The 25,243-nt window shown below is 44.8% G+C and overlaps 1 protein-coding gene across 2 annotated transcripts in view; it reads right to left on the reverse strand.

The window, feature by feature from the left end:
• Nucleotides 1-25,243, reverse strand: part of LOC116354831 (cyclin-dependent kinase-like 1) — a 38,905-nt gene that overhangs the window by 8,716 nt on the left and 4,946 nt on the right. For both annotated transcript variants that reach the window (XM_031796858.1, XM_031796857.1), the window contains 6 exons: nt 25,061-25,133; nt 24,810-24,900; nt 15,297-15,497; nt 15,096-15,178; nt 10,811-10,867; nt 4,667-4,822 (listed from right to left, as the gene is read on the reverse strand). In XM_031796858.1, the coding sequence (XP_031652718.1) occupies nt 4,667-4,822; nt 10,811-10,867; nt 15,096-15,178; nt 15,297-15,497; nt 24,810-24,900; nt 25,061-25,133 (661 nt within the window). The remainder of the gene's footprint in view (nt 1-4,666; nt 4,823-10,810; nt 10,868-15,095; nt 15,179-15,296; nt 15,498-24,809; nt 24,901-25,060; nt 25,134-25,243) is intronic.

Here is a 25,243-nt window from a genome sequence, read left to right on the forward strand (position 1 = left end):
GGCGACGTATATGTAGCGAGGGCCAGCCATCGACAGCATACAGGTCGCAGTGGTGGGTAGTATATGGGGCTTTAGTGACAAAACGGATGGCACTGTGATAGACTACATCCAGTTTGCTGAGTAGAGTGTTGGGTGTTGACATCGCCGATTCAGTTTTATGAAGGTATGTTTGGCAGCATAAGTGAAGGAGGCTTTGTTTGCGAAATAGGAAGCCAATTCTAGACTTAATTTTGGATTGGAGATGTTTAATATGAGTATGGAAGGAGAGTTTACAGTCTAGCCAGACACCTAGGTATTTGTAGTTGTCCACATATTCTACGTCAGAACCGTCCAGAGTAGTGATGCTACTCGGGCGGGAGGGTGCGGGCAGCGATCGGTTGAAGAGCATGTACTTAGTTGTACTAGCATTGAAAAGCAATTGGAGGCCACGGAAGGAGTGTTGTATGAAGCTTGTCTGGAGGTTAGTTAGCACAGTGTCCAAAGAAGGGCCAGAGGTATACAGAATGGTATACAGAATGGTGTCGTCTGCGTAGAGGTGGATCAGAGAATCACCAGCAGCAAGAGCGACATCATTGATATATACTGAGAAAATAGTCTGTCCGAGAATTGAACCCTGTTGCACCCCCACAGAGACTGACAGAGCTCCGGACAGCAGGCCCTCCGAATTGACACACTGAACTCTGAGAAGTAGTTGGTGAACAAGGCTAGGCAGTCATTTGAGAAACCAAGGCTGTTGAGTTTGCCGATAAGAATGCGGTGATTGACAGAGTCAAAAGCCTTGGCCAGGTCGATGAAGATGGCTGTACAGTACTGTCTTTTACCGATGGCAGTTATGATATCGTTTAGGACCTTGAGCGTGGCTGAGGTGCATCCATGACCAGCTCGGAAACCAGATTACATAGTGAAGAAGGTACGGTGGAATTCGAAATGGTTGGTGATCTGTTTGTTAACTTGGCTGTCAAAGATTTTAGAAAGGCAGAGCAAGGTGGATTTAAGTCTATAACAGTTTGGGTCTAGAGTGTCTCCCCCTTTGAAGAGTGGGATGACCGCGGGAGCTTTCCAATCTTTGGGGATCTCTGACAATACGACAGAGAGTTTGAATAGGCTAGTAATAGGGGTTGCAACAATTTTGGTGGATAATTTTAGGAAGAGAGGGTCCAGATTGTCTAGCCCGGCTGATTTGTCGGGATCCGGATTTTGCAACTCTTTCAGAACATCAGCTGTGAGTGATGTAAAGGAGAAGCGAGGGGGGGTTTCTGCAGGGTGTGCTGATGAAATCCTCGATTATCGTAGATTTATCGGTGGTGACAGTGTTTCCTATCCTCAGTGCAGTGGGCAGCTGGGAGGAGGTGCTCTTATTCTCCATGGACTTTACAGTGTCCCAAAACTTTTTGGGAATTAGTGCTACAGGAAACAAATTTCTGTTTGAAAAAGCCTTAGCTTTTCTAACTGTCTGAGTATATTGGTACCTGACTTCCCTGAAAAGTTGCATATCAAGGGGGCTATTCGATGCTAATGCAGAACGCCATAGGATGTTTTTGTGCTGTTCAAGGGCAGTCAAGTCTGGGGTGAACCAAGGGCTATATCTGTTCTTAGTTCTACATTTGTTTACTGGGGTATGCTTATTTAAAAGCACTTTTGATGAGCAACCAGGCATCCTCTACTGACGGGATGAGGTCAATATCCTTTCAGGATAACCGGGCCAGGTCGATTAGAATGGCCTGTTCGCTGAAGTGTTTTAGGGAGCGTTTGACAGTGATGAGGGGTGGTCGTTTGACCATGGACCCATTACGCACACAGGCAATGAGGCAGTGATTGCTGAGATACTGGTTGGAGACAGCAGAGGTGTATTTAGTGGGAAAGTTGGTCAGGATGATATCTATGAGGGTGCCTATGGTTTCGGATTTTAGGGTTGTACCTGGTAGGTTCCTTGATCATTTGTGTGAGATTGAGGGTATCTAGCTTAGATTGTAGGACGGCCGGGGTGTTAAGCATGTCCCAGTTTAGGTCACCTAACAGTACGAACTCTGAAGATAGATAGGGGGCGATCAATTCACATATGGTGTCCAGGGCACCGCTGGGGGCTAAAGGGGGTCTATAACAAGCAGCAAAGGTGGGAGACTTGTTTCTGGAAAGGTGGAATTTTAAAAGTAGAAGCTCAAATTGTTTGGGGCACAGACCTGGATAGTATGACAGAACTCTGCAGGCTAACTCCGCCCCCATTGGCAGTTCTATCTTGTCAGAAAATGTTACAGTTAGGGATGGACATTTCTGAATTGTTGGTTGCCTTCCTAAGCCAGGATTCAGACAAGGCTAGGACATCCGGGTTGGCAGAGTGTGCTAAAGCAGTGAATAAAACAAACTTAGGGAGGAGGCTACTAATGTTAACATGCATGAAACCATGGCTATTACGGTTACAGAAGTCAACAAATGAGAGCGCCTGGGGAATAGGAGTGGTGCAGGGGGCTGCAGGGCCTGGATTAACCTCTACATCACCAGAGGAACAGAGGAGGAGTAGGGCTATAAAAGTATGGCTGAAGGCTAAAAGAACTGGTCGTCTAGTGCGTTCGGAACAGAGAGTAAAAGGAGCAGATTCCTGGGTGCAGAAGAATAGATTCAAGGCATAATGTACAGACAAGGGTATGGTAGGATGTGAGTACAGTGGAGGTAAACCTAGGCATTGAGTGACGATGAGAGGTTTTGTCTCTAGAGGCACCAGTTAAGCCAGGTGAGGTCACCGCATGTGTGGGGGGTGGAACAAAAGGGCTAGCTAAGGCATATTGAGCAGGGCTGGGGGCTCTACAGTGAAATAAGACACAAATCACTAACCAAAACAGCAATAGGCAAGGCATATTGACATTAGGGAGAGGCATGTATAGCCCAGTGATCATAGGGTCCAGTGAGTAGCTAGGCGAGTTGGAGGCACGTCGATTCAGACAGCTAGCAGGCCGGGGCTAGCAGGCTAGCAGATGGTCCTCAGGGGGACGTCGCAATGGGAGAACCTGCTGAAACCCCCTAGGACGGTTACGTCGGCAGACCAGTCATGATGGATCGGCGGGGCTCCGTGTCGGCAGCAAAGGGTCCAGGCCAATTGGCAAAAAGAGGTATTGAAGCCCAGCAATTGTCTGATGGACCTCTTCGGCTAGCCAGGAGATGGTATGCTCTGGGTTGATATCTCGCTGTGCAGACTGGCAGGAATTGACCGGGCTGAGGCTGGCAGATGTCCGAATTAACAGTGATGACCGCTAGCAGTGGCTAACTAACTACTAGCTAGTAGCTAGTTAGCTGGCTAGCTGCTGATGGGGGTTCAGGTTCTAAAGTGTAATAAATAGCAGATCCATACCACATTGGGTGAGGCGGGTTGCAGGAGAGTATGTTCAGTCCGTAGATGGAAATTGAAATAAAAAATATAAAAAATATATACGAAGAAAAATTATATAAACAGGCAATTACCAATGGTATTTAATGGAGGACATAACCAGTGGTGTTTAGTGGAGGCCGTTACCAGTGGTGTCTAGTGGAGGCTATAACCGGTGGTGTCTAGTGGAGGCCGTTGCCAATGGTGTCTAGTGGAGGCCGTAACCGGTGGTGTCTAGTGGAGGCCTTAACCGGTGGTGTCTAGTGGAGGCCGTAACCTGTGGTGTCTAGTGGAGGCCGTAACCGGTGGTGTCTAGTGGAGGCCGTAACCGGTGGTGTCTAGTGGAGGCCGTAACCGGTGGTGTCTAGTGGAGGACGTAACCGGTGGTGTCTAGTGGAGGCCGTAACCAGTGGTGTCTAGTGGAGGCCGTAACCAGTGGTGTCTAATGGAGAACATAACCAGTGGTGTCTAGTGGAGGATATAACCAGTGGTGTCTAGTGGAGGCCGTAACCAGATTCCACTGGTTAAGGCCTCCACTAGACACCACGTCTAGTGGAGGCCTTAACCAGTGGAATCTAGTGGAGGCCGTAACCAGTGGAATCTAGTGGAGGCCGTAACCAGTGGAATCTAGTGGAGGCCGTAACCAGTGGAATCTAGTGGAGGCCGTAACCAGTGGAATCTAGTGGAGGCCATATGCAACCAAAAACTACTTTTTTTGTCATTAATTCAATTCACAAGATAGAATGAGCCTCTGTGATTTTTGGACGCTGACATTGGACACACAACAAGGGTAGTATAGCAGCATTCATTGATTTCCAAGTCAATGTCAAAGGTCACCTTCAACGGCTGATGTCTGACGGCATGCGGGAACGCTCTCAGAAAACAAGATACATACACAAAACGTAGACACTTAGCTAGCACACATAGGGCCACAAGAAAATACTCAGGAGTTGACAGTTGAGAAAAGCCCCTGGCCCTAAGCATACAACCGTCACCCCAGCCTGTCTATCTCTCACTCCAGCCTGTCTGTCTCTCACCCCAGCCTGTCCGTCTCTCACTCCAGCCTGTCTGTCTCTCACCCCACCCTGTCCGTCTCTCACCCCAGCCTGCACGTCTCTCACTCCAGCCTGTCTGTCTCTCACCCCAGCCTGTACGTCTCTCACCTCACCCTGTCCATCTCTCACCCCACCCTGTCCGTCTCTCACCCCAGCCTGTCCGTCTCTCACCCCAGCCTGTACGTCTCTCACCTCACTCTGTCTCTCTCACTCCAGCCTGTCTTTCTTTCATCCCGACCTGTCTTTCTCTTACCCCGACCTGTCGTCGTCTGGAGATTTTGTTGTCATGGCGTCTCCCGGGACAATCCCCCTCGCGGCCCCAGCTGGCTCCGCCTTCTTCCAGAAAGTATGGCAGCTCCAACAGCTCCTCACAGGACAGACGCAACAACGGGTCCATCACCAGGCATGACTAATCAACACAACCATACATCAATCAGCCAATCAGATCAAAACAAATCAAATGCATTTGTCACATACAACAGGTATAAACCTTATTGTGAAATGCTTACTTTACAAGCCCTTAACCAACAATGCCATTCAAGAAATAGAGTTAAGAAAATATTTACTAAATAAACGAATGGAAAAAATATATATATCAAGTAACACAGGCTATATACAGGGGGTACCGGTACCGAGTCAACGTGCGGGGGTACAGGTTAGTAATGAGACTATATACAGGGGGTACCGGTACCGAGTCAACGTGCGGGGGTACAGGTTCGTCCAGGTAATTTGCATCAGGAATAGAATTGATGACAGTTTTACACAATCTTGGCCTTCTCTCAACCAAACAGTCTTAACGGAGTTCCCACATATGCTGAGCACTTATTGGCAGCTTTTCCTTCACTCTGCAATCCAACTCAACCTAAACCATCTCAATTGGGTTGAGGTCGGGTGATTGTGGAGGCCAGATGATCTGGTCATCTGATGTTGCAATCCATCACTCTCCTTCTTGGTCAAATAGCCCTTATCCAGCCTGGAGGTGTGTTGGATCATTGTCCTTTTGAAAAACAAATCATAGTCCCACTAAGCACAAACCAGATGGGATGACGTATCGCTGCAGAATTCTGTGGTAGCCATTCTGGTGAAGTGTGCCTTGATTTAAAAATAAATCACTGACAGTGTCACCAGCAAAGCACCCCCACACCATCTCACCTCCTCCTCCATGCTTCACGGTGGGAACCACACATGCGGAGATCATCCGTTCGCCTACTTTGTGTCTCAGAAAGATACAGCGGTTGGAACCAAAAATCTCATCAGGCCAAGTGTCTGTTACTTGAACTCTGTAAAGCAGTTATTTGGCCTGTAATTTCTGAGGCTGGTAACTCTAATGAACGTATTCTCTGCAGCAGAGGTAACCCTGGGTCTTCCTTTCCTGTGGCGGTCCTCATGAGACCCAGTTAACTCTAATGAACTTATTCTCTGCAGCAGAGGTAACTCTGGGTCTTCCTTTCCTGCGGCGGTCCCCATGAGAGACAGTCATCATAGCGCTTGATGGTTCTTTTCTTGACATTTTCCAGATTGACTGACCCTCATGTCGAAAAGTAATGATGGAACTGTCGTTTCTTTTGAGCTGTTAATAATATGGACTTGGTCTTTTACCAAATAGAGCTATCAACAGTATACCACCCATCCCTTTTCACAACTGATTGGCTCAAATGCATTAAGAAGGAAAGAAATTCCACAAATTAACTTTTAACAAGGCGCACCTATTAATAGAAATGCATTCCAGGTGACTACCTCATGAAGCTGGTTGAGATAATGCCAAGAGTGTGCAAAGCTGTCATCAAGGCAAAAGGTGGCTACTTTAAAGAAAATCAAATATCAAATATATTTTGATTTGTTTAATAAAATGTGGGTTACTACATAATTCCATATGTGTTATTTCATAGTTTTGATGTCTTCACTATTATTCTGCAATGAAGAACCTAGTGAAAATAAAGAAAAACCCTTGAATGAGTAGGTATGTCCAAACTTTTGACTGGTACTGTAGGTAGGGGTAAAGTGACAACGCATAGATAATAAACAGCGAGTAGCAGTGGGGGGGGGGGGGCTTCCTCTGCAGAGCTGTTGCCTTTCCAGGCGGTGATGCAACGGTGATGCAACGGTCGGGATGCTCTCGGTGGTGGCGCTGTAGAATTTTTTGAGGATCTGAGGACCCATGCCACATCTTTTCAGTCTCCTGAGGGGGAATGGGTTTTGTCGTGCCCTCTTCACGACTGTCTTGGTGTGCTTGGAGCATGATAGTTTGTTAGTGATGTGGACACCAAGGAACTTCAAACTCTAGACACATTCTACTACAGCCCCGTCGATGCTCTGCCCTCCTTTTCCTGTAGTCCACGATCAGCTCCTTTGTCTTGATCACGTTGAGGGAGAGGTTGTTGTCTTGGCACCACATTGCCGGGTCTCTGACCTCCTCCCTATAGGCTGTTTCATCATTGTCGGTGATCAGGCCTAACACTGTTGTGCCATCAGCAAACTTAATGATGGTGTTGGAGTCGTGCCTGGCCGTGCAGTTATGAGTGAACAGGGAGTACAGGAGGGGGCTGAGCACGCACCCCTGAGGGGCCCCAGTGTTGAAGATCAGCATGGCAGATGTGTTGTTGCCTACCCTTACCACCTGGTGGCGGCCCATCAGGAAGTCCAGGATACAGTTGCAGAGGGAGGTGTTTAGTCCCAGGATCCTTAGCGTATTGATGAGCTTTGAAGGTACTATGGTGTTGAACGCTGAGCTGTAGTCAATGAAAAGCATTCTCACATAGGTGTTCCTTTTGTCCAGGTGGGAAAGACGAGTGTGGAGTGTGATTGAGATTGCGTCATCTGTGGATCTTTTGGACCGGTACGCAAATTGGAGTGGGTCTCGGATTTCCGGGATGATGGTGTGGATGTGAGCCATGTGACCTGCCTTTCAAAGCACTTCATGGCTACTGAGTGCTACGGGGCTGTAGTCATCTAGGCAGGTTACCTTCGCTTTCTTGGCCACAGGGACTATGGTTAAAACATGTACAGTTGAAGTCAGAAGTTTACATACACCTTAGCCAAATACATTTAAACTCAGTATTTCACAATTCCTGACATTTACCTGGTACAAATTCCCTGTCTTAGGTCAGTTAGTATCACCACTTTATTTTAAGAATGTGAAATGTCAGAATAATAGTAGAGTGAATGATGTATTTCAGCTTTTATTTCTTTCATCACATTCCCAGTGGGTCAGAAGTTTACATACACTCAATTATTATATGGTAGCATTGCCTTGAAATTATTTAACTTGGGTCAAACATTTCAGGTAGCCTTCCACAAGCTTCCCACAATAAGTTGGGTGAATTTTGGCCCATTCCTTCTGACGGAGCTGGTGTAACTGAGTCAGGTTTGTAGGCCTCCTTGCTCGCACACGTTTTTTCAGTTCTGCCCACAAATTTTCTATGAGATTGAGGTCAGGGCTTTGTGATGGCCACCCCAATACCTTGACTTTGTTGTCCTTAAGCCATTTTGCCACAACTTTGGAAGTATGCTTGGGATCATTGTCCATTTGGAAGGCCCATTTGTGACCAAGCTTTAACTTCCTGACTGATGTCTTGAGATGTTGCTTCAATATATCCACATAATTTTCACTCCTCATGATGCTATCTATTTTGTGAAGTGCACCAGTCCCTCTTGCAGCAAAGCACCCCCACAACATGATGCTGCCACCCCCGTGCTTCACAGTTGAGATGGTATTCTTGCAAGCCTCCCCCTTGTTCCTCCAAACATAATGATGGTCATTATGGCCAAACAGTTATATTTTTTTTCATCAGACCAGAGGAAATTTCTCCAAAAAGTATGATCTTTGTCCCCATGTGCAGTTGCAAACTGTAGTCTGGCTTTTTTATGGCAGTTTTGGAGCAGTGGCTTCTTCCTTGCTGAGCAGTCTTTCAGGTTATGTCAATATAGGACTCATTTTACTATGGATATACAGTGGGGCAAAAAAGTATTTAGTCAGCCACCAATTGTGCAAGTTCTCCCACTTAAAAAGGTGAGAGAGGCCTGTAATTTTCATCATAGGTACACTTCAACTATGACAGACATAGTTTTGGCCGGATATGGTTCTCAATCAGGGACAGCTGTCTTATCGTTGTCTACTTAGGTAGTTTTTTCCTACATGATTCTTGTGGGTAGTTGTTTTCTGTTTAGTGTTTTGCACCTGACAGGACTGTTTCAGTTTTGTTTATTCACTTTGTAATTTTTGTTTCAGTGTTCAGTGTGCTTTGGTCCGATTCCTCCTCTTCAGAAGATGACACCCGTTACACTTGTGGAGGTATACAATCACAGGTACACCTCCAATTGTCTCAAATGGTGTCAATTAGCCTATCCGAAGCTTCTAAAGCCATGCCATCATTTGCTGGAATTTTCCAAGCTGTTTAAAGGCACAGTCAACTTAGTGTATGAACACTTCTGACTCACTGGAATTGTGATACAGTGAAATAATCTGTCTGTAAACGGTTGTTGGAAAAATTACTTGTGCACAAAGTAGATGTCTTAACCGACTTACCAAAACTATAGTTTATTAGCAAGAAATTTGTGGTGTGGTTGAAAAACAAGTTTTAATGACTCCACCCAAGTGTTTGTTGATATCTGACTTCAACTGTAGGTATTATTGACTCGGTCAGGGAGAGGTTGAAATTGTCAGTGAAGACACTTTCCAGTTGGTCCACGTATGCTCTGAGTACACGTCCTGGTCATCCGTCTGGCCCCTCGGCCCTGTAAATGTTGAGCTGTTGAAAGGTCTTACTCACATCGGCTACCAAGAGCTAGATCACACAGTCATCCCGAACAGCTGGTTCTCTCATGCATGTTTCAGTGTTGCTTGCCTCGAAGCAAGCATAAAAGGCATTTAGCTCGTCTGGTAGGCTCGCAACACTGGGCAGCTTGCAGGTGGGTTTCCTTTTGTAATCCGTAGTAGTTTGCAAACCCTGCCACATCCGACGAGAGACAAGAGTCGGTGTAGTAGGATTCAATCTTAGTTCTATATTGACACTTTGTCTGTTTCATAGTTCGTCTGAGGGCATAGCGGGATTAATTATAAGCATCCTGATTAGCGTCTTGAAAGCGGCAGCTCTAGCTTATAGCCCGGTGTGGATGTTGCCTATAATCTATGGCTTCTGGTTGGGATATGTACGTACGGTCACTGTGGGGATGACGTTGATGATATGCACTTTTTGATGAAGCAGGTGACTGAGGTGGCATACTCCTCAATACCATTGGATGAATCCCGGAAACATTTTCTGCAAAACAGTCCTGTAGTGTAGCATCCGCTTCATCTTACCACTTCCATATTGATTAAGTCACTCGTACTTCCTGCTTTAGTTGTTGCGTGTAAGCAGGAATCAGGAAGCTAGAATTATGGTCAGATTTGCCAAATATAGCGTGAGAGAGAGCTTTGTATCGACCTCTGTGTGGAGTTAAGGTGGTCTAGACAAGTGACATGTTGGAAGAAATTAGATCAAATGGATTTAAGTTTGCCTGCATTACAAACACCGGCCACTAGGAGCGCAGCTTCTGGATTAGCATTTTCTTGTTTGCTTATGGCCTTATACAGTTAATTGAGTGCAGTCTTAGTGCCAGAATCAGTTTGTGTGGTAAATAGACAGCTCCGAAAAATATAGATGAAAACTCTCTTGATAGATAGTGTGGTCTGCAGTTTATCATGAGGTACTCTACCTCAGGCGAGCAATACCTCAAGACCTCTTTGATATTAGACATCATGACAAATAGACACACACTACCACCCCTCGTCCTAAAAGACGTAGCTGTTCTGTCCTGCCGATGCACGGAAAACCCAGCCAATTGTACATTATTTGTGTTGTCATTCAGCCAAGAATCAGCAAAACATACAATATTACAGTTTTTAATGTCCATTGGTAGGATAGTCTCGAGTGGAGATCATCCAGTTTATTCTCCAGTGATTGCACGTTGGCCAATAGAACAGATGGTAGAGGCGGGTTATCCACTTGCCGACAAATTCTCACAAGGCACCCCGATCTCCGCACAACTAAACTGAGAGAGATTGAATAACATGTACATTACACACAGAGAGAGAGACCTGTATTTCCATCTTTTCCACACGCGAATGACGGGGATTTGGGCCTGTTCTCGGAGAAGCTGTATATCCTTTGCGTCGGACTCGGATATTTTTCCAGTTGAGGTGAGTAATCGCTGTTCTGATATACAGAATCTCTTTTCGGTTATAAGAGATGGTAGCAACAACATTATGTACAGAATAAGTTACAAACAATGCGAAAAAAAACAGCACAGTTCGTTAGGAGCCAGTACAACGGTAGCCATTCCCTCCGGCGCCATTCTTCTTTACACAGTCAGTCAGTCAATCACCAGATATTACTAACGGTAGGTATAAAGCACAGACCTTCATGACAGTGAGAGCGTGAGAGGACACACCATGGAAGCGTTTCTCCAGGGGCTCCTACAGAGAGAACAGAGAATAATCAAGCAAAATACTATACTGTCAACAGTGATATGATTGATATCAGCAGAAAGTGATATGATGTTATTAATAGACTTGATATAAAATGAGATAACATTGGAACCGTACCGAAGTGTCTGGCTAGGCCAGGGGATATAGTAATATAGTTAGTTATAGTAAAGCATAGTATAGCATAGTACAGTATAGTATAGCATAGTATAGTATAGCATAGTATAGCATAGCATAGCATAGTATAGCATAGTATAGCATAGCATAGTATAGTATAGCATAGCATAGCATAGCATAGCATAGCATAGTATAGTATAGCATAGCATAGCATAGCATAGTATAGCATAGCATAGCATAGCATAGTATAGTATAGCATAGTATATTATAGTACAGTATAGCATAGTATAGCATAGCATAGCATAGTATAGTATAGCATAGTATAGCATAGCATAGCATAGTATAGTATAGCATAGTATAGCATAGTACAGTATAGTATAGCATAGTATAGTATAGTATAGCATAGTACAGTATAGCATAGTACAGTATAGTATAGCATAGCATAGTATAGTATAGCATAGTATAGTATAGTATAGCATAGTACAGTATAGCATAGTACAGTATAGTATAGCATAGCATAGTATAGTATAGCATAGTATAGTATAGTATAGCATAGTACAGTATAGTATAGCATAGTATAGTATAGCATAGCATAGTATAGTATAGTATAGTACAGTATAGTATAGCATAGTACAGTATAGTATAGCATAGTATAGCATAGCATAGTATAGTATAGCATAGTATAGTATAGCATAGTATAGTATAGTATAGCATAGTATAGCATAGCATAGCATAGTATAGTATAGCATAGTATAGTATAGCATAGTATAGCATAGCATAGCATAGTATAGTATAGCATAGCATAGTATAGTATAGCATAGTATAGTATAGCATAGTACAGTATAGCATAGTATAGCATAGCATAGCATAGTATAGTATAGCATAGTATAGCATAGCATAGCATAGTATAGTATAGCATAGTATAGCATAGTACAGTATAGTATAGCATAGTATAGTATAGTATAGCATAGTACAGTATAGCATAGTGCAGTATAGTATAGCATAGCATAGTATAGTATAGCATAGTATAGTATAGTATAGCATAGTACAGTATAGTATAGCATAGTATAGTATAGCATAGTATAGCATAGTACAGTATAGTATAGCATAGTATAGTATAGCATAGTATAGCATAGTACAGTATAGTATAGCATAGTATAGTATAGCATAGCATAGCATAGTATAGTATAGTTACCGTAGTATCTGGCTAGGCCAGGGGATATAGTAATATTGTTAGTTATAGTATAGAAAAGTTTAGTACAGTATAGTGTATATATAGTTAGGTACCATAGTGTCTGGCTAGGCCAGGGGATATAGTAATATAGTTAGTTATAGTATAGTATTTATAGTATAGTACAGTATATATAGTTAGGTACCATAGTGTCTGGCTAGGCCAGGGGATATAGTAATATAGTTAGTTATAGTATAGTATTTATAGTTATTACGGCCACCTGGCCGTGCTGCTGCTGCAGTTTCAACTGACCTGAGCCCTAGGACCATGCCCCAGAACTACCTGACATGATGACTCCTTGCTGTCCCCAGTCCACCTGGCCGTGCTGCTGCTCCAGTTTCAACTGTTCTGCCTTATTATTATTCGACCATGCTGGTCATTTATGAACATTTGAACATCTTGGCCATGTTCTGTTATAATCTCCACCCGGCACAGCCAGAAGAGGACTGGCCAACCCACATAGCCTGGTTCCTCTCTAGGTTTCTTCCTAGGTTTTGGCCTTTCTAGGGAGTTTTTCCTAGCCACCGTGCTTCTACACCTGCATTGCTTGCTGTTTGGGGTTTTAGGCTGGGTTTCTGTACAGCACTTTGAGATATCAGCTGATGTACGAAGGGCTATATAAATAAATTTGATTTGATTTAGTTATAGTATGGTATTTATAGTATAGTATTTATAGTACAGTATAGTACGGTATATATAGTTAGGTACCATAGTGTCTGGCTAGGCCAAGGGATATAGTAATATAGTTAGATATAGTATAGTATTTATAGTATAGTACAGTATATATAGTTAGGTACCATAGTGTCTGGCTAGGCCAGGGGATATAGTAATATAGTTAGATATAGTATAGTATTTATAGTATAGTACAGTATATATAGTTAGGTACCATAGTGTCTGGCTAGGCCAGGGGATATAGTAATATAGTTAGTTATAGTATAGTATTTATAGTATAGTACAGTATATATAGTTAGCTACCATAGTGTCTGGCTAGGCCAAGGGATATAGTAATATTGTTAGTTATAGTATAGTATTTATAGTATAGTATTTATAGTACAGTATAGTATATATAGTTAGCTACCATAGTGTCTGGCTAGGCCAGGGGATATAGTAATATAGTTAGTTATAGTATAGTATTTATAGTATAGTACAGTATATATAGTTAGGTACCATAGTGTCTGGCTAGGCCAGGGGATATAGTAATATAGTTAGTTATAGTATAGTATTTATAGTATAGTACAGTATATATAGTTAGGTACCATAGTGTCTGGCTAGGCCAGGGGATATAGTAATATAGTTAGTTATAGCATACAGCACCAGTCAAAAGTTGGGACACCTACTCATTCAAGGGTTTTCTTTATTTTTACTATTTTCTACACTATAGAATAATAATAAAAACTATTAAATTATACAAATGGAATCAAGTAGTAACCAAAAAGGTGTTAAAAAAAACAAAATGTATTTGATATTTGAGATTCTTCAAAGTAGCCACCCTTTGCCTTGATGAGAGCTTTCCAAACTCTTGGCATTCTCTCAACCAGCTTCACCTGGAATGCTTTTCCAACTGTCTTGAAGGAGTTCCCACATATGCTGAGCAATTGTTGGCGGCTTTTCCTTCACTCCACGGTCCGACTCATCCCAAAACATCTCAATTGCATTGAGGTCAGGTGATTGTGGAGGCCAGGTCATCTGATGCAGCCCTCCATCACTGTCCTTCTTGGTCAAATAGCCCTTACACAGCCTGGAGGTATGTTGGGTCATTGTCCTTTTGAAAAACAAATGATTGTCCCACTAAGCACAAACCAGATGGGATGGCGTATCGCTGCAGAATGCTGTAGTATCCATGCTGGTTAAGTGTGCCTTAAATTCTAAATAAATCAGTGACAGTATCACCAATAAAGCACCCCCACACCATCACACCTCCTCCTCCATGCTTCACGGTGGGAACCACACACACAGAAATCATCTGTTTACCTACTCTGCGTCTCACAAAGACATGGTGGTTGGATCCAAAAATCTAACATTTGGACTCATCAGACCAAAGGACAGATTTCCACCAGTCTAATGTCCATTGCTCGTGTTTCTTGGCCCAAGCAAGTCTCTTCTTATTATTGCGGTCCTTTAGAAGTGGTTTCTTTGCAGCAATTCGACCATGAAGGCCTGATTCACCCAGTCTCCTCTGAACAGTTGATATTGAGATGTGTCTGTTGAACTCTGTAAAGTTTTTTTGGGGGCTGGAATTTCTGAGGCTGGTAACTCTAATGAACGTATCCTCTCCAGCAGAGGTAACTCTGAGAGGTCCTCATGAGAGACAGTGTCATCATAGCGCTTGATGGTTTCTGCGACTGCACTTGAAGAAACTTTCAAAGTTCTTGACATTTTCCTGATTGACTGGCCTTCATGTCTTAAAATAATGATGGACTGTCATTTCTCTTTGCCATAATATAGACTTGGTCTTTAACCAAATAGGGCTTCTGTATACACCCCCCCCCCCCCCCCCCACACCTTTTCACAACACAACTGATTGGCTAAAACGCATTAAGAAGAACATTTAACAATGCACACCTGTTAATTGAAATGCATTCGAGTTGACTACCTCATGAAGATGGTTGAGAGAATGCCAAGAGTGGTGCAAAGCAGTCATCAAGGCAAAGGGTGGAACTTTGAAGAATCTCATATATTTTTTTGAGATGTTTAACACTTTTTTGGTTACTACATGATTCCATATTTGTTATTTCAAAGTTTTGATGTCTTTTATTATTATTCTGCAATGTAGAAAATAGTACAAATAAAGGAAAACCCCTTGAATGAGTAGGTGAGTCCAAATTGTTGACTGGTACTGTATATAAATAAATATATATATATTAATAGTACCGTGGTGTCAGGCTCGGGGATGCTGACTCCGCTGAAGAACACGTTGGATCGGAACACCTGCTGGTGACGAGGGATCAGGTCACCTGATGTGGTCAGAACGGAGGTTATCACAGGTAGCAGGCAACATAAAGCAAAAACAACAAACAGCTGTCGTTTGGACAATTACCCTTGATAATAAATTGGCTCCTTCTCACTGTGTACCTAGAGTGCTTCTGATGAGGTAGAGCTGGTCAACGTCAGAGCGTCCAGGCCAGAGAGGGTTTCCATGGAGTAGCTCAGCGAATACACAGCCCAGCGCCCAGAGGTCCACCGGGGCTCCATACTGAGTATCACCCACCAGGAGCTCTGGAGCCCGGTACCACCGAGTAGCCACATAGTCTGTATAGTCGTCACCTGGCCCCGCTGAACACAGAGAGGGACATTGAATAACATGAGCAAGAGAGAGAGAGAGAGAGACATTGAATAACATGAGCGAGAGAGAGAGAGAGAGAGACATTGAATAACATGAGCAAGAGAGAGAGAGAGAGAGACATTGAATAACATGAGCGAGAGAGAGAGAGAGAGAGACATTGAATAACATGAGCGAGAGAGAGAGAGAGAGAGAGACATTGAATAACATGAGCGAGAGAGAGAGAGACATTGAATAACATGAGCGAGAGAGAGACAGAGAGAGACATTGAATAACATGAGCGAGAGAGAGAGAGAGAGAGACATTGAATAACATGAGCGAGAGAGAGAGAGTGAGAGAGAGACATTGAATAACATGAGAGAGAGAGAGAGACATTGAATAACATGAGCGAGAGAGAGAGAGAGAGAGAGAGAGAGACATTGAATAACATGAGCGAGAGAGAGAGACATTGAATAACATGAGCGAGAGGAGAGAGACATTGAATAACATGAGCGAGAGAGAGAGACATTGAATAACATGAGCGAGAGAGAGAGAGACATTGAATAACATGAGCGAGAGAGAGAGAGAGAGAGAGACATTGAATAACATGAGCGAGAGAGAGAGACATTGAATAACATGAGCGAGAGAGAGAGAGAGACATTGAATAACATGAGCGAGAGAGAGAGAGAGACATTGAATAACATGAGCGAGAGAGAGACATTGAATAACATGAGCGAGAGAGAGAGACATTGAAATAACATGAGCGAGAGAGAGAGAGAGAGACATTGAATAACATGAGCAAGAGAGAGAGAGAGAGAGACATTGAATAACATGAGCAAGAGAGAGAGAGAGACATTGAATAACATGAGCAAGAGAGAGAGGAGACATTGAATAACATGAGCGAGAGAGAGAGAGAGAGAGATTGAATAACATGAGCGAGAGAGAGATAGAGAGAGATTGAATAACATGAGCGAGAGAGAGAGATTGAATAACATGAGCGAGAGAGAGCGAGAGAGATTGAATAACATGAGCGAGAGCGAGAGAGAGAGATTGAATAACATGAGCGAGAGAGAGAGAGAGAGATTGAATAACATGAGCGAAAGAGAGAGAGAGAGATTGAATAACATGAGCGGGAGAGAGAGAGAAGAGATTGAATAACATGAGCGAGAGAGAGAGAGAGATTGAATAACATGAGAGAGAGAGAGAGAGAGAGAGATTGAATAACATGAGCGAGAGAGAGAGAGAGAGACATTGAATAACATGAGAGAGAGAGAGAGAGAGAGAGACATTGAATACATGAGCGAGAGAGAGAGAGAGAGAGAGAGACATTGAATAACATGAGCGAGAGAGAGAGAGAGAGAGAGAGACATTGAATACATGAGCGAGAGAGAGAGAGAGAGAGAGAGACATTGAATAACATGAGCAAGAGAGAGAGAGAGAGAGACATTGAATAACATGAGCGAGAGAGAGAGAGAGAGAGAGACATTGAATAACATGAGCAAGAGAGAGAGAGAGAGAGACATTGAATAACATGAGCGAGAGAGAGAGAGAGAGACATTGAATAACATGAGCAAGAGAGAGAGAGAGAGAGAGAGAGAGAGACATTGAATAACATGAGCGAGAGAGAGAGCGAGAGAGAGAGAGACATTGAATAACATGAGCGAGAGAGAGAGAGAGACATTGAATAACATGAGCGAGAGAGAGAGAGAGAGAGAGAGAGAGACATTGAATAACATGAGCGAGAGAGAGAGAGAGAGAGACATTGAATAACATGAGCGAGAGAGAGAGAGAGAGAGAGAGACATTGAATAACATGAGCGAGAGAGAGAGAGAGAGAGAGACATTTGAATAACATGAGAAGAGAGAGAGAGAGACATTGAATAACATGAGCGAGAGAGAGAGAGAGAGAGAGACATTGAATAACATGAGCGAGAGAGAGAGACATTGAATAACATGAGCGAGAGAGAGAGACATTGAATAACATGAGCGAGAGAGAGAGACATTGAATAACATGAGCGAGAGAGAGAGAGAGACATTGAATAACATGAGCGAGAGAGAGAGAGAGACATTGAATAACATGAGCGGAGAGAGAAGAGAGAGACATTGAATAACATGAGCGAGAGAGAGAGAGAGAGAGACATTGAATAACATGAGGCGAGAGAGAGAGACATTGAATAACATGAGCGAGAGAGAGAGAGAGACATTGAATAACATGAGCGAGAGAGAGAGAGAGACATTGAATAACATGAGCGAGAGAGAGACATTGAATAACATGAGCGAGAGAGAGAGACATTGAATAACATGAGCGAGAGAGAGAGAGAGAGAGAGACATTGAATAACATGAGCCGAGAGAGAGAGAGAGAGACATTGAATAACATGAGCGAGAAGAGAGAGAGACAGAGAGATTGAATAACATGAGGGAAGAGAGAGAGATTGAATAACATGAGCGAGAGAGAGAGATTGAATAACATGAGCGAGAGAGAGAGAGAGAGAGAGAGAGATTGAATAACATGAGCGAGAGAGAGAGAGAGATTGAATAACATGAGAGAGAGAGAGAGAGAGAGAGAGATTGAATAACATGAGCAAGAGAGAGAGAGAGAGAGACATTGAATAACATGAGCGAGAGAGAGAGAGAGAGAGAGAGACATTGAATAACATGAGCGAGAGAGAGAGAGAGAGAGAGAGACATTGAATAACATGAGCAAGAGAGAGAGAGAGAGAGACATTGAATAACATGAGCGAGAGAGAGAGAGATGAGAGAGAGACATTGAATAACATGAGCAAGAGAGAGAGAGAGGACATTGAATAACATGAGCGAGAGAGAGAGAGAGAGAGAGACATTGAATACAGAGACCAATAGAGAGCATTGAATACATGCGGCGAGAGAAGAGAGAAGAGAGACAATTGAATAACATAGAGCGAAGAGAGAGACGAGGATGAGAGAGGAGAGACCAATTGAATCAACATGAGCGAGAGAGGAGAGAGGAGACGCATTGAATAACATGAGCGAGAGAGAGAGAGAGAGAGAGACATTGAATAACATGAGCGAGAGAGAGAGAGAGAGAGACGAGACATTGAATAACATGAGAGAGAGAGAGAGAGACATTGAATAACATGAGCGAGAGAGAGAGAGAGAGAGAGAACATTGAATAACATGAGCGAGAGAGAGAGACATTGAATAAACATGAGCGAGAGAGAGAGACATTGAATAACATGAGCGAGAGAGAGAGACATTGAATAACATGAGCGAGAGAGAGAGAGGACATTGAATAACATGAGCGAGAGAGAGAGAGAGACATTGAATAAACATAGCGAGAGAGAGAGAGAGAGACATTGAATAACAATGAGCGAGAGAGAGAGAGAGAGACATTGAATAACATGAGCGAGAGAGAGAGACATTGAATAAACATGAGCGAGAGAGAGAGAGAGACATTGAATAAACATGAGCGAGAGAGAGAGAGAGACATTGATAACATGAGCGAGAGAGAGACATTGAATAACATGAGCGCAGAGAGAGAGACATTGGAATAACATGAGCGAGAGAGAGAGAGAGAGAGACATTGAATAACATGAGCAAGAGAGAGAGAGAGAGAGACATTGAATAACATGAGCAAGAGAGCGAGAGAGACATTGATAACATGAGCAAGAGAGAGAGAGACATTGAATAACATGAGCGAGAGAGAGAGAGAGAGAGATTGAATAACATGAGCGAGAGAGAGAGAGAGAGAGATTGAATAACATGAGCGAGAGAGAGAGATTGAATAACATGAGCGAGAGAGAGAGAGAGAGAGAGATTGAATAACATGAGCGAGAGAGAGAGAGAGATTGAATAACATGAGCGAAAGAGAGAGAGAGAGATTGAATAACATGAGCGAGAGAGAGAGATTGAATAACATGAGAGAGAGAGAGAGAGAGATTGAATAACATGAGCGAGAGAGAGAGATTGAATAACATGAGCGAGAGAGAGATTGAATAACATGAGCGAGAGAGAGAGAGAGAAGAGATTGAATAACATGAGCGAGAGAGAGAGAGAGAGATTGAATAACATGAGCGAGAGAGAGAGAGAGAGGAGAGACATTGAATAACATGAGCGAGAGAGAGAGAGAGAGAGACATTGAATAACATGAGCGAGAGAGAGAGAGAGAGAGAGAGATTGAATAACATGAGCGAGAGAGAGAGATTGAATAACATGAGCGAGAGAGAGAGATTGAATAACATGAGCGAGAGAGAGAGAGAGAGAGAGAGATTGAATAACATGAGCGAGAGAGAGAGAGAGAGAGAGATTGAATAACATGAGCGAGAGAGAGAGAGAGAGAGAGATTGAATAACATGAGCGAGAGAGAGAGATTGAATAACATGAGCGAGAGAGAGAGATTGAATAACATGAGCGAGAGAGAGAGATTGAATAACATGAGCGAGAGAGAGAGAGAGAGAGAGAGAGAGAGAGAGAGACAGAGAGAGAGGTAGACATCGAATAACATGTACAGTATATTACACACAGAGTGTCACGCGGTATAAAGGATTAGGAGACGGCCGCAGGAATACATAATAGGGGTTTTTAATACACCCCCAAAACAAACACGTATACAAAAACACTGGGATGTACCCAAAGAAAAGAACGATGGTAAACCTCATAGAACGACACGGGACGAGACCCGTAATACACAACGCGCCAAAACGCGCAGCACAGAAGCTGAAAGAACGCATAGGTACTCACACAACCAACGGACTTGGGAACAATAACTGACAAGGACAAATGTGGAACAGAGGGCACATATATAACATACTTAACAGGGGAAATGGGAATCAGCCTAATCAGCCAAGACAATGGGGAACAGAGGGCACATATATAACATACTTAACAGGGGAAATGGGAATCAGCCTAATCAGCCAAGACAATGGGGAACAGAGGGCACATATTCTAATCAGCCTAATCAGACAAGACAGTCCGGGGTTGATGATAATGAATCCAGTTATGTGAAGCCTAGAAGGCCGGTGACGTCATGAACTGGTGAACAGAACGAGTAGCAGTACCCCCCCCCCACCCACCCACCCCCACCGGGATGACATCGGCCTCGGGAACGACCACAGGGGCACGGTGTTGGTCGGTCCGGGCGGCGAAGGTGAAAATCCCTGGTCAGCGAAGCGTCCAAGATGTCCACCGCATAAACCCAGCACCGCTCTTCTGGGCCGTACTCCCCCCCAGTCAATGAAGTGCTGGAGACACCCCCCTCCCCGATGCCTCGAATCCAGGACCTCACGGACCGAGTACGCCAGACCTCCCTCGATGTCCAGAGACTAATCTGTAAAACAGAACTGACATGGCAGGCGAAACCCCGAGGACAAACCATCCCCCCCCCCAAAAAAAATGTCGGCCTACCACTGTTTTCAATGGCTGTTACTTTTATTATAAGGCCAAATCCTCCCAGATTGCAGTTCCTAGGGCTTCCACTAGATGTCAACAGTCTTTAGAAAGAGTTTCATGCTGGTTTTTGGAAAAATGAGCTAGAAGTTGTAGTTTTTCTAAGTGGCATCCATTTTGGCTGTAGTGTTTCCATGCGCATGGGTGAAAGAGTGTTCTTTCTTATTTATCTCCGGTAATGAGCATACTTTTCTCTGTCTTAAATTGTGTATTTTATTTTCATATTAGGGTACCTAAGGTTTGATTATAAACGTTGTTTAACTTGTTTGGATAAATGTATTAGTAACATTTGGGATTAATTTTTGTATGCATTTTAAAGGAGGGAAACAGGTGGATTATTGACTGAAGCTCGACCAGCTAAACTGAGTTTTTATGGATATAAAGAAGGACTTTATCGAACAAAAGTACCATTTGTGATGTAACTGGGCCCTTTTGGAGTGCCAACAGAAGAAGATCATCAAAGGTAAGGCAGTTTTTATATTGCTATTTCTGACTTTCGTGTCGCAACTGCCTGATTGAAAAATGTTTTTTTCTGCATTTGTATGCGGGGCGCTGTCCTCAGATAATCGCATGGTGTGCTTTCGCCGTAAAGCCTTTTTGAAATCTGACACAGCGGCTGGATTAACAAGTAGTTCAGCTTTATTTTGATGTACTACACTTGTATTTTCATGAATGTTAAATATTTATATTTCTGTAGTTTGAATTTCTCGCTCTGCAATTTCACCGGATGTTGGCTAGGTGGGACGCTACCGTCCCACATGCCCGTAAGAAGTTAACCCTCCTCAGGACCTTAAACGACCCCACAAACCATGGGCCAACCCTCCGGCTGGGCAGGTGGGGTGGGTTCAGGGTGGAGAGCCAGACCCGGTCGCCTGGAGAGATTTTTCTTTTTTAATTTCCGCGGTAGTCGGCCTGTTCCTTGTGCCGTCACTTGGCCCGCTGGAGACGAGTGTGTGCAGCGTTCCAGATCTCCTCAGCACACCGAAACCACTCGTCCACCGCAGGAGCCCCAACATGCAGACATCCAGTAGGGGATTGGTGGAGGGAATTCTGCACGTACTCCGCCCAAGGTAGAAAATCCGTCCACTCTCCCGGCCGATCCTGACAGTAACACCTCAGGAACCTGCCCACCTCCTGATTGACTCTCTCCACCTCCCCATTAGCTTGAGGATGTTACCCGGAGGTGAGACTGACCGTGACCCCCAGGCGTTCCATGAACGCCTTCCATAGACGTGAGATGAACTGAGGGTCCACGGTCTGACATAATATCCTCCGGGATACTGTAGTACCCGGGAGACGTGCGTACAAAGAGCCTCCGTGGTTTGCATGGCCGATGGAAGCCCAGGCAGAGGAAGGAGATGACAAGCTTTGGAAAAACCAGTCCACTACAACGTGAATGGCAGTATTCCCCTGGGAGGGGGGGAAGGTCAGTGACAATGTCCACCGAGAGGTGAGACCAGGGTCATTGTAGAACCGGCAGGGGAAGAAGCTTTCCATAAGGGAGGTGTCCTTAGACTGAGCACAGATGGAGCTGGAAGAGACGTAAACCCGGATGTCCCTAACCAGTACTTCTCTGTTAGGCAGGTGATGGTACGGCCAATCCAAGGATGACCCGACACTGGCGCCGTGTGTGCCCAGGAAAGGAGGCAGTCCCGCACACCTGTGGGCACGTAGGTGCGATTTTCCGGGCACTGTGCAGGTACTGGTTCTGTACGCAGTGCCTGCCGTATGTCGGCATCCACATCCCACACCACTGGTGCGATGATGCGGAACGGAGGGATGATGGAGGTCTCCTCTTCCTGCCTCTCCTCTGCATCATAGAGGCGTCCGCCTTCACATTCTTCGAGACTGGCTTATAGGAAATCGTGAATTGGAACCTGGCAAAGAATAGAGCCCACCTGGCCTGTCTTGGGTTTAGTCTGATGTACTCCAGTTTGCAGTGGTCTGTTCACACCAGGAAAGGGTGTTTGGATCCCTCCAGCCAGTGCCTCCACGCCTTCAGAGCCTTCTTGGCCGCCAAGAGTTCCCAGTCCCCTACGTCGTAGTTCCTCTGGGCGGGGCTCACTAGATTGGAGTAGAAAGTGCAGGGCCGGTGCTATGGAGGGGTTCCGGTGCGCTGAGATAACAATGCCCCGACTACTTCAGAGGCATCCACCTCGACGATGAAGGAGAGTTAGGGGTCGGGAGCAGTGGGGAAACGTGCCTTCAGCGTGTCAAACGCCCTCTCCGCCTTCGCCGTCCAACGAAGCTGCTGGGGACCTCCTCTCAGCAGGGAGGTAAGAGGCGCAACCACCGTGCTGAAGCTCCGGATGACCTTCCGAAATTAGTTGACGAACCCCAGGAATCACTGGACTGCTTTCACGGACTTGGAGATGGGCCATGACCTGACTGCGCTGATGCGTTGCTCCTCCATCTCCACTCCCTTCGTGGAAGGACACTTCCTTCCAAGGACACGGACCACTGGAAAAACAAACATTTCTCCTGCTCATGCTCCAACAGTCTTCTCAGCACAGACCTGACTAACGAGACATGCTGGACGCGGTCAGCAGAATAGACCATAATGTAGTCTATATAGACCACTACGCCCCGTCCCAGCATGTCCCGAAACACGTTGTTGATGAAGGCCTGGAAGACTGAAGGAGCATTGGACAGGCCAAAGGGCATTACGAGATACTCGTAATGACCCGTGGTTGTGGAAAAACTGACTAGCTGACTGGCTAACTGACTGGCTAGCTGACTGACTGAACAGCTGACTGGCTAGCTGATTGGCTGACTGGCTAGCTGACTGACCGGCTGACTGGCTAGCTGACTGAATGGCTGGCTGATTGGCTGACTGACTGACCGGCTAGCTGACTGGATGACTAGCCGACTGACTGGCTAGCTGACTGCCTAACTGGCTGAATGGCTAGCTGACTGCCTAACTGGCTGACTGGCTAGCTGACTGACTGACTGGCTAGCTGACTGCTTAACAGGCTGACTGGCTAGCTGACTGGCTGACTGGCTAGCTGACTGGCTAGCTGACTGGCTGACTGGCTAGCTGACTGGCTAGCTGACTGGCTGACTGGCCAACTGAATGACTAACTGGATGAAGTTTTTGACTCACTGACTGACTGTCTAACAGGCTGACTGGCCGGTTGACTGGCTGACTGCCTAAATGGCTGACTGCCTAAATGGCTGACTGCCTAACTGGCTGATTGGCTGACTGTTTAACAGGTTGACTGGCAAGTTGACTGGCTGGTTCTTCTCCTCTCCTCTTCTCTCCTCCCTATACTTCTCTGCTGTGGAAGTGAGGAGACCAGAACAGCAGCTGATATCTTTAGGCTCCTTGCTGAATGGCTAGCTGACTGCCTAACTGGCTGACTGGCTAGCTGACTGGCTGACTGGCTAGCTGACTGGCTGACTGGCTAGCCGACTGAGTGAGGAGACCAGAACAGCAGCTGATATCTTTAGGCTCCTTGCTGAATGGCTAGCTGACTGCCTAACTGGCTGACTGGCTAGCCGACTGAGTGAGGAGACCAGAACAGCAGCTGATATCTTTAGGCTCCTTGCTGAATGGCTAGCTGACTGCCTAACTGGCTGACTGGCTAGCTGACTGGCTGACTGGCTAGCTGACTGGCTGACTGGGTAGCCGACTGAGTGAGGAGACCAGAACAGCAGCTGATATCTTTAGGCTCCTTGTTGAATTAGTCATTAGAGAAACATAGAACGCTAAGCACACACAAACGTACTCACGGGCCGTGGTGTGTGTGTGTGCGTGTGCGTGTGCGTGTGCGTGTGTGTGTGTGTGTGTGTGTGTGTGTGTGTGTGTGTGTGTGTGTGTGTGTGTGTGTGTGTGTGTGTGTGTGTGTGTGTGTGTGTGTGTGTGTGTGTGTGTGCGTGCGTGCGTGTGTGTGTGTGTGACCTACTGAGGATCCTGGCGAATCCAAAGTCACAGAGTTTGATGACTCCTGTCTTGGTGAGGAGGATGTTCTCTGGCTTCACATCCCGATGAATACACTGAAACACACACACACACACACACACACACACACACACTATTACAGAACTGAAAAGTAATATAGATGTCAATAAAGCTATGAAACAAAATAACTCAAAAGTTAAAAAGATAACCTTTCTAGCACGCAGACATTAGAAGTAAGAATTAGCTGAAACTAACGTTGTGTTTGTGGCAGAAGTTGACGGCCTGCAGCGTCTGCCACACTATACTCTTCAGTTGAACCTCAGGGACCCTGGAGGAGACCAGAACACAACAGGATGTTTTTTAGAACATACAGAGATCACAGGTTATAGAGGGATACTTTGTTGTTGTCAATAGTTCAGAAACACATCCAGTTGAAGT

The sequence above is a fragment of the Oncorhynchus kisutch genome, linkage group LG18 (assembly GCF_002021735.2).
Source record: "Oncorhynchus kisutch isolate 150728-3 linkage group LG18, Okis_V2, whole genome shotgun sequence".
NCBI classification, from domain to species: domain Eukaryota; kingdom Metazoa; phylum Chordata; class Actinopteri; order Salmoniformes; family Salmonidae; genus Oncorhynchus; species Oncorhynchus kisutch.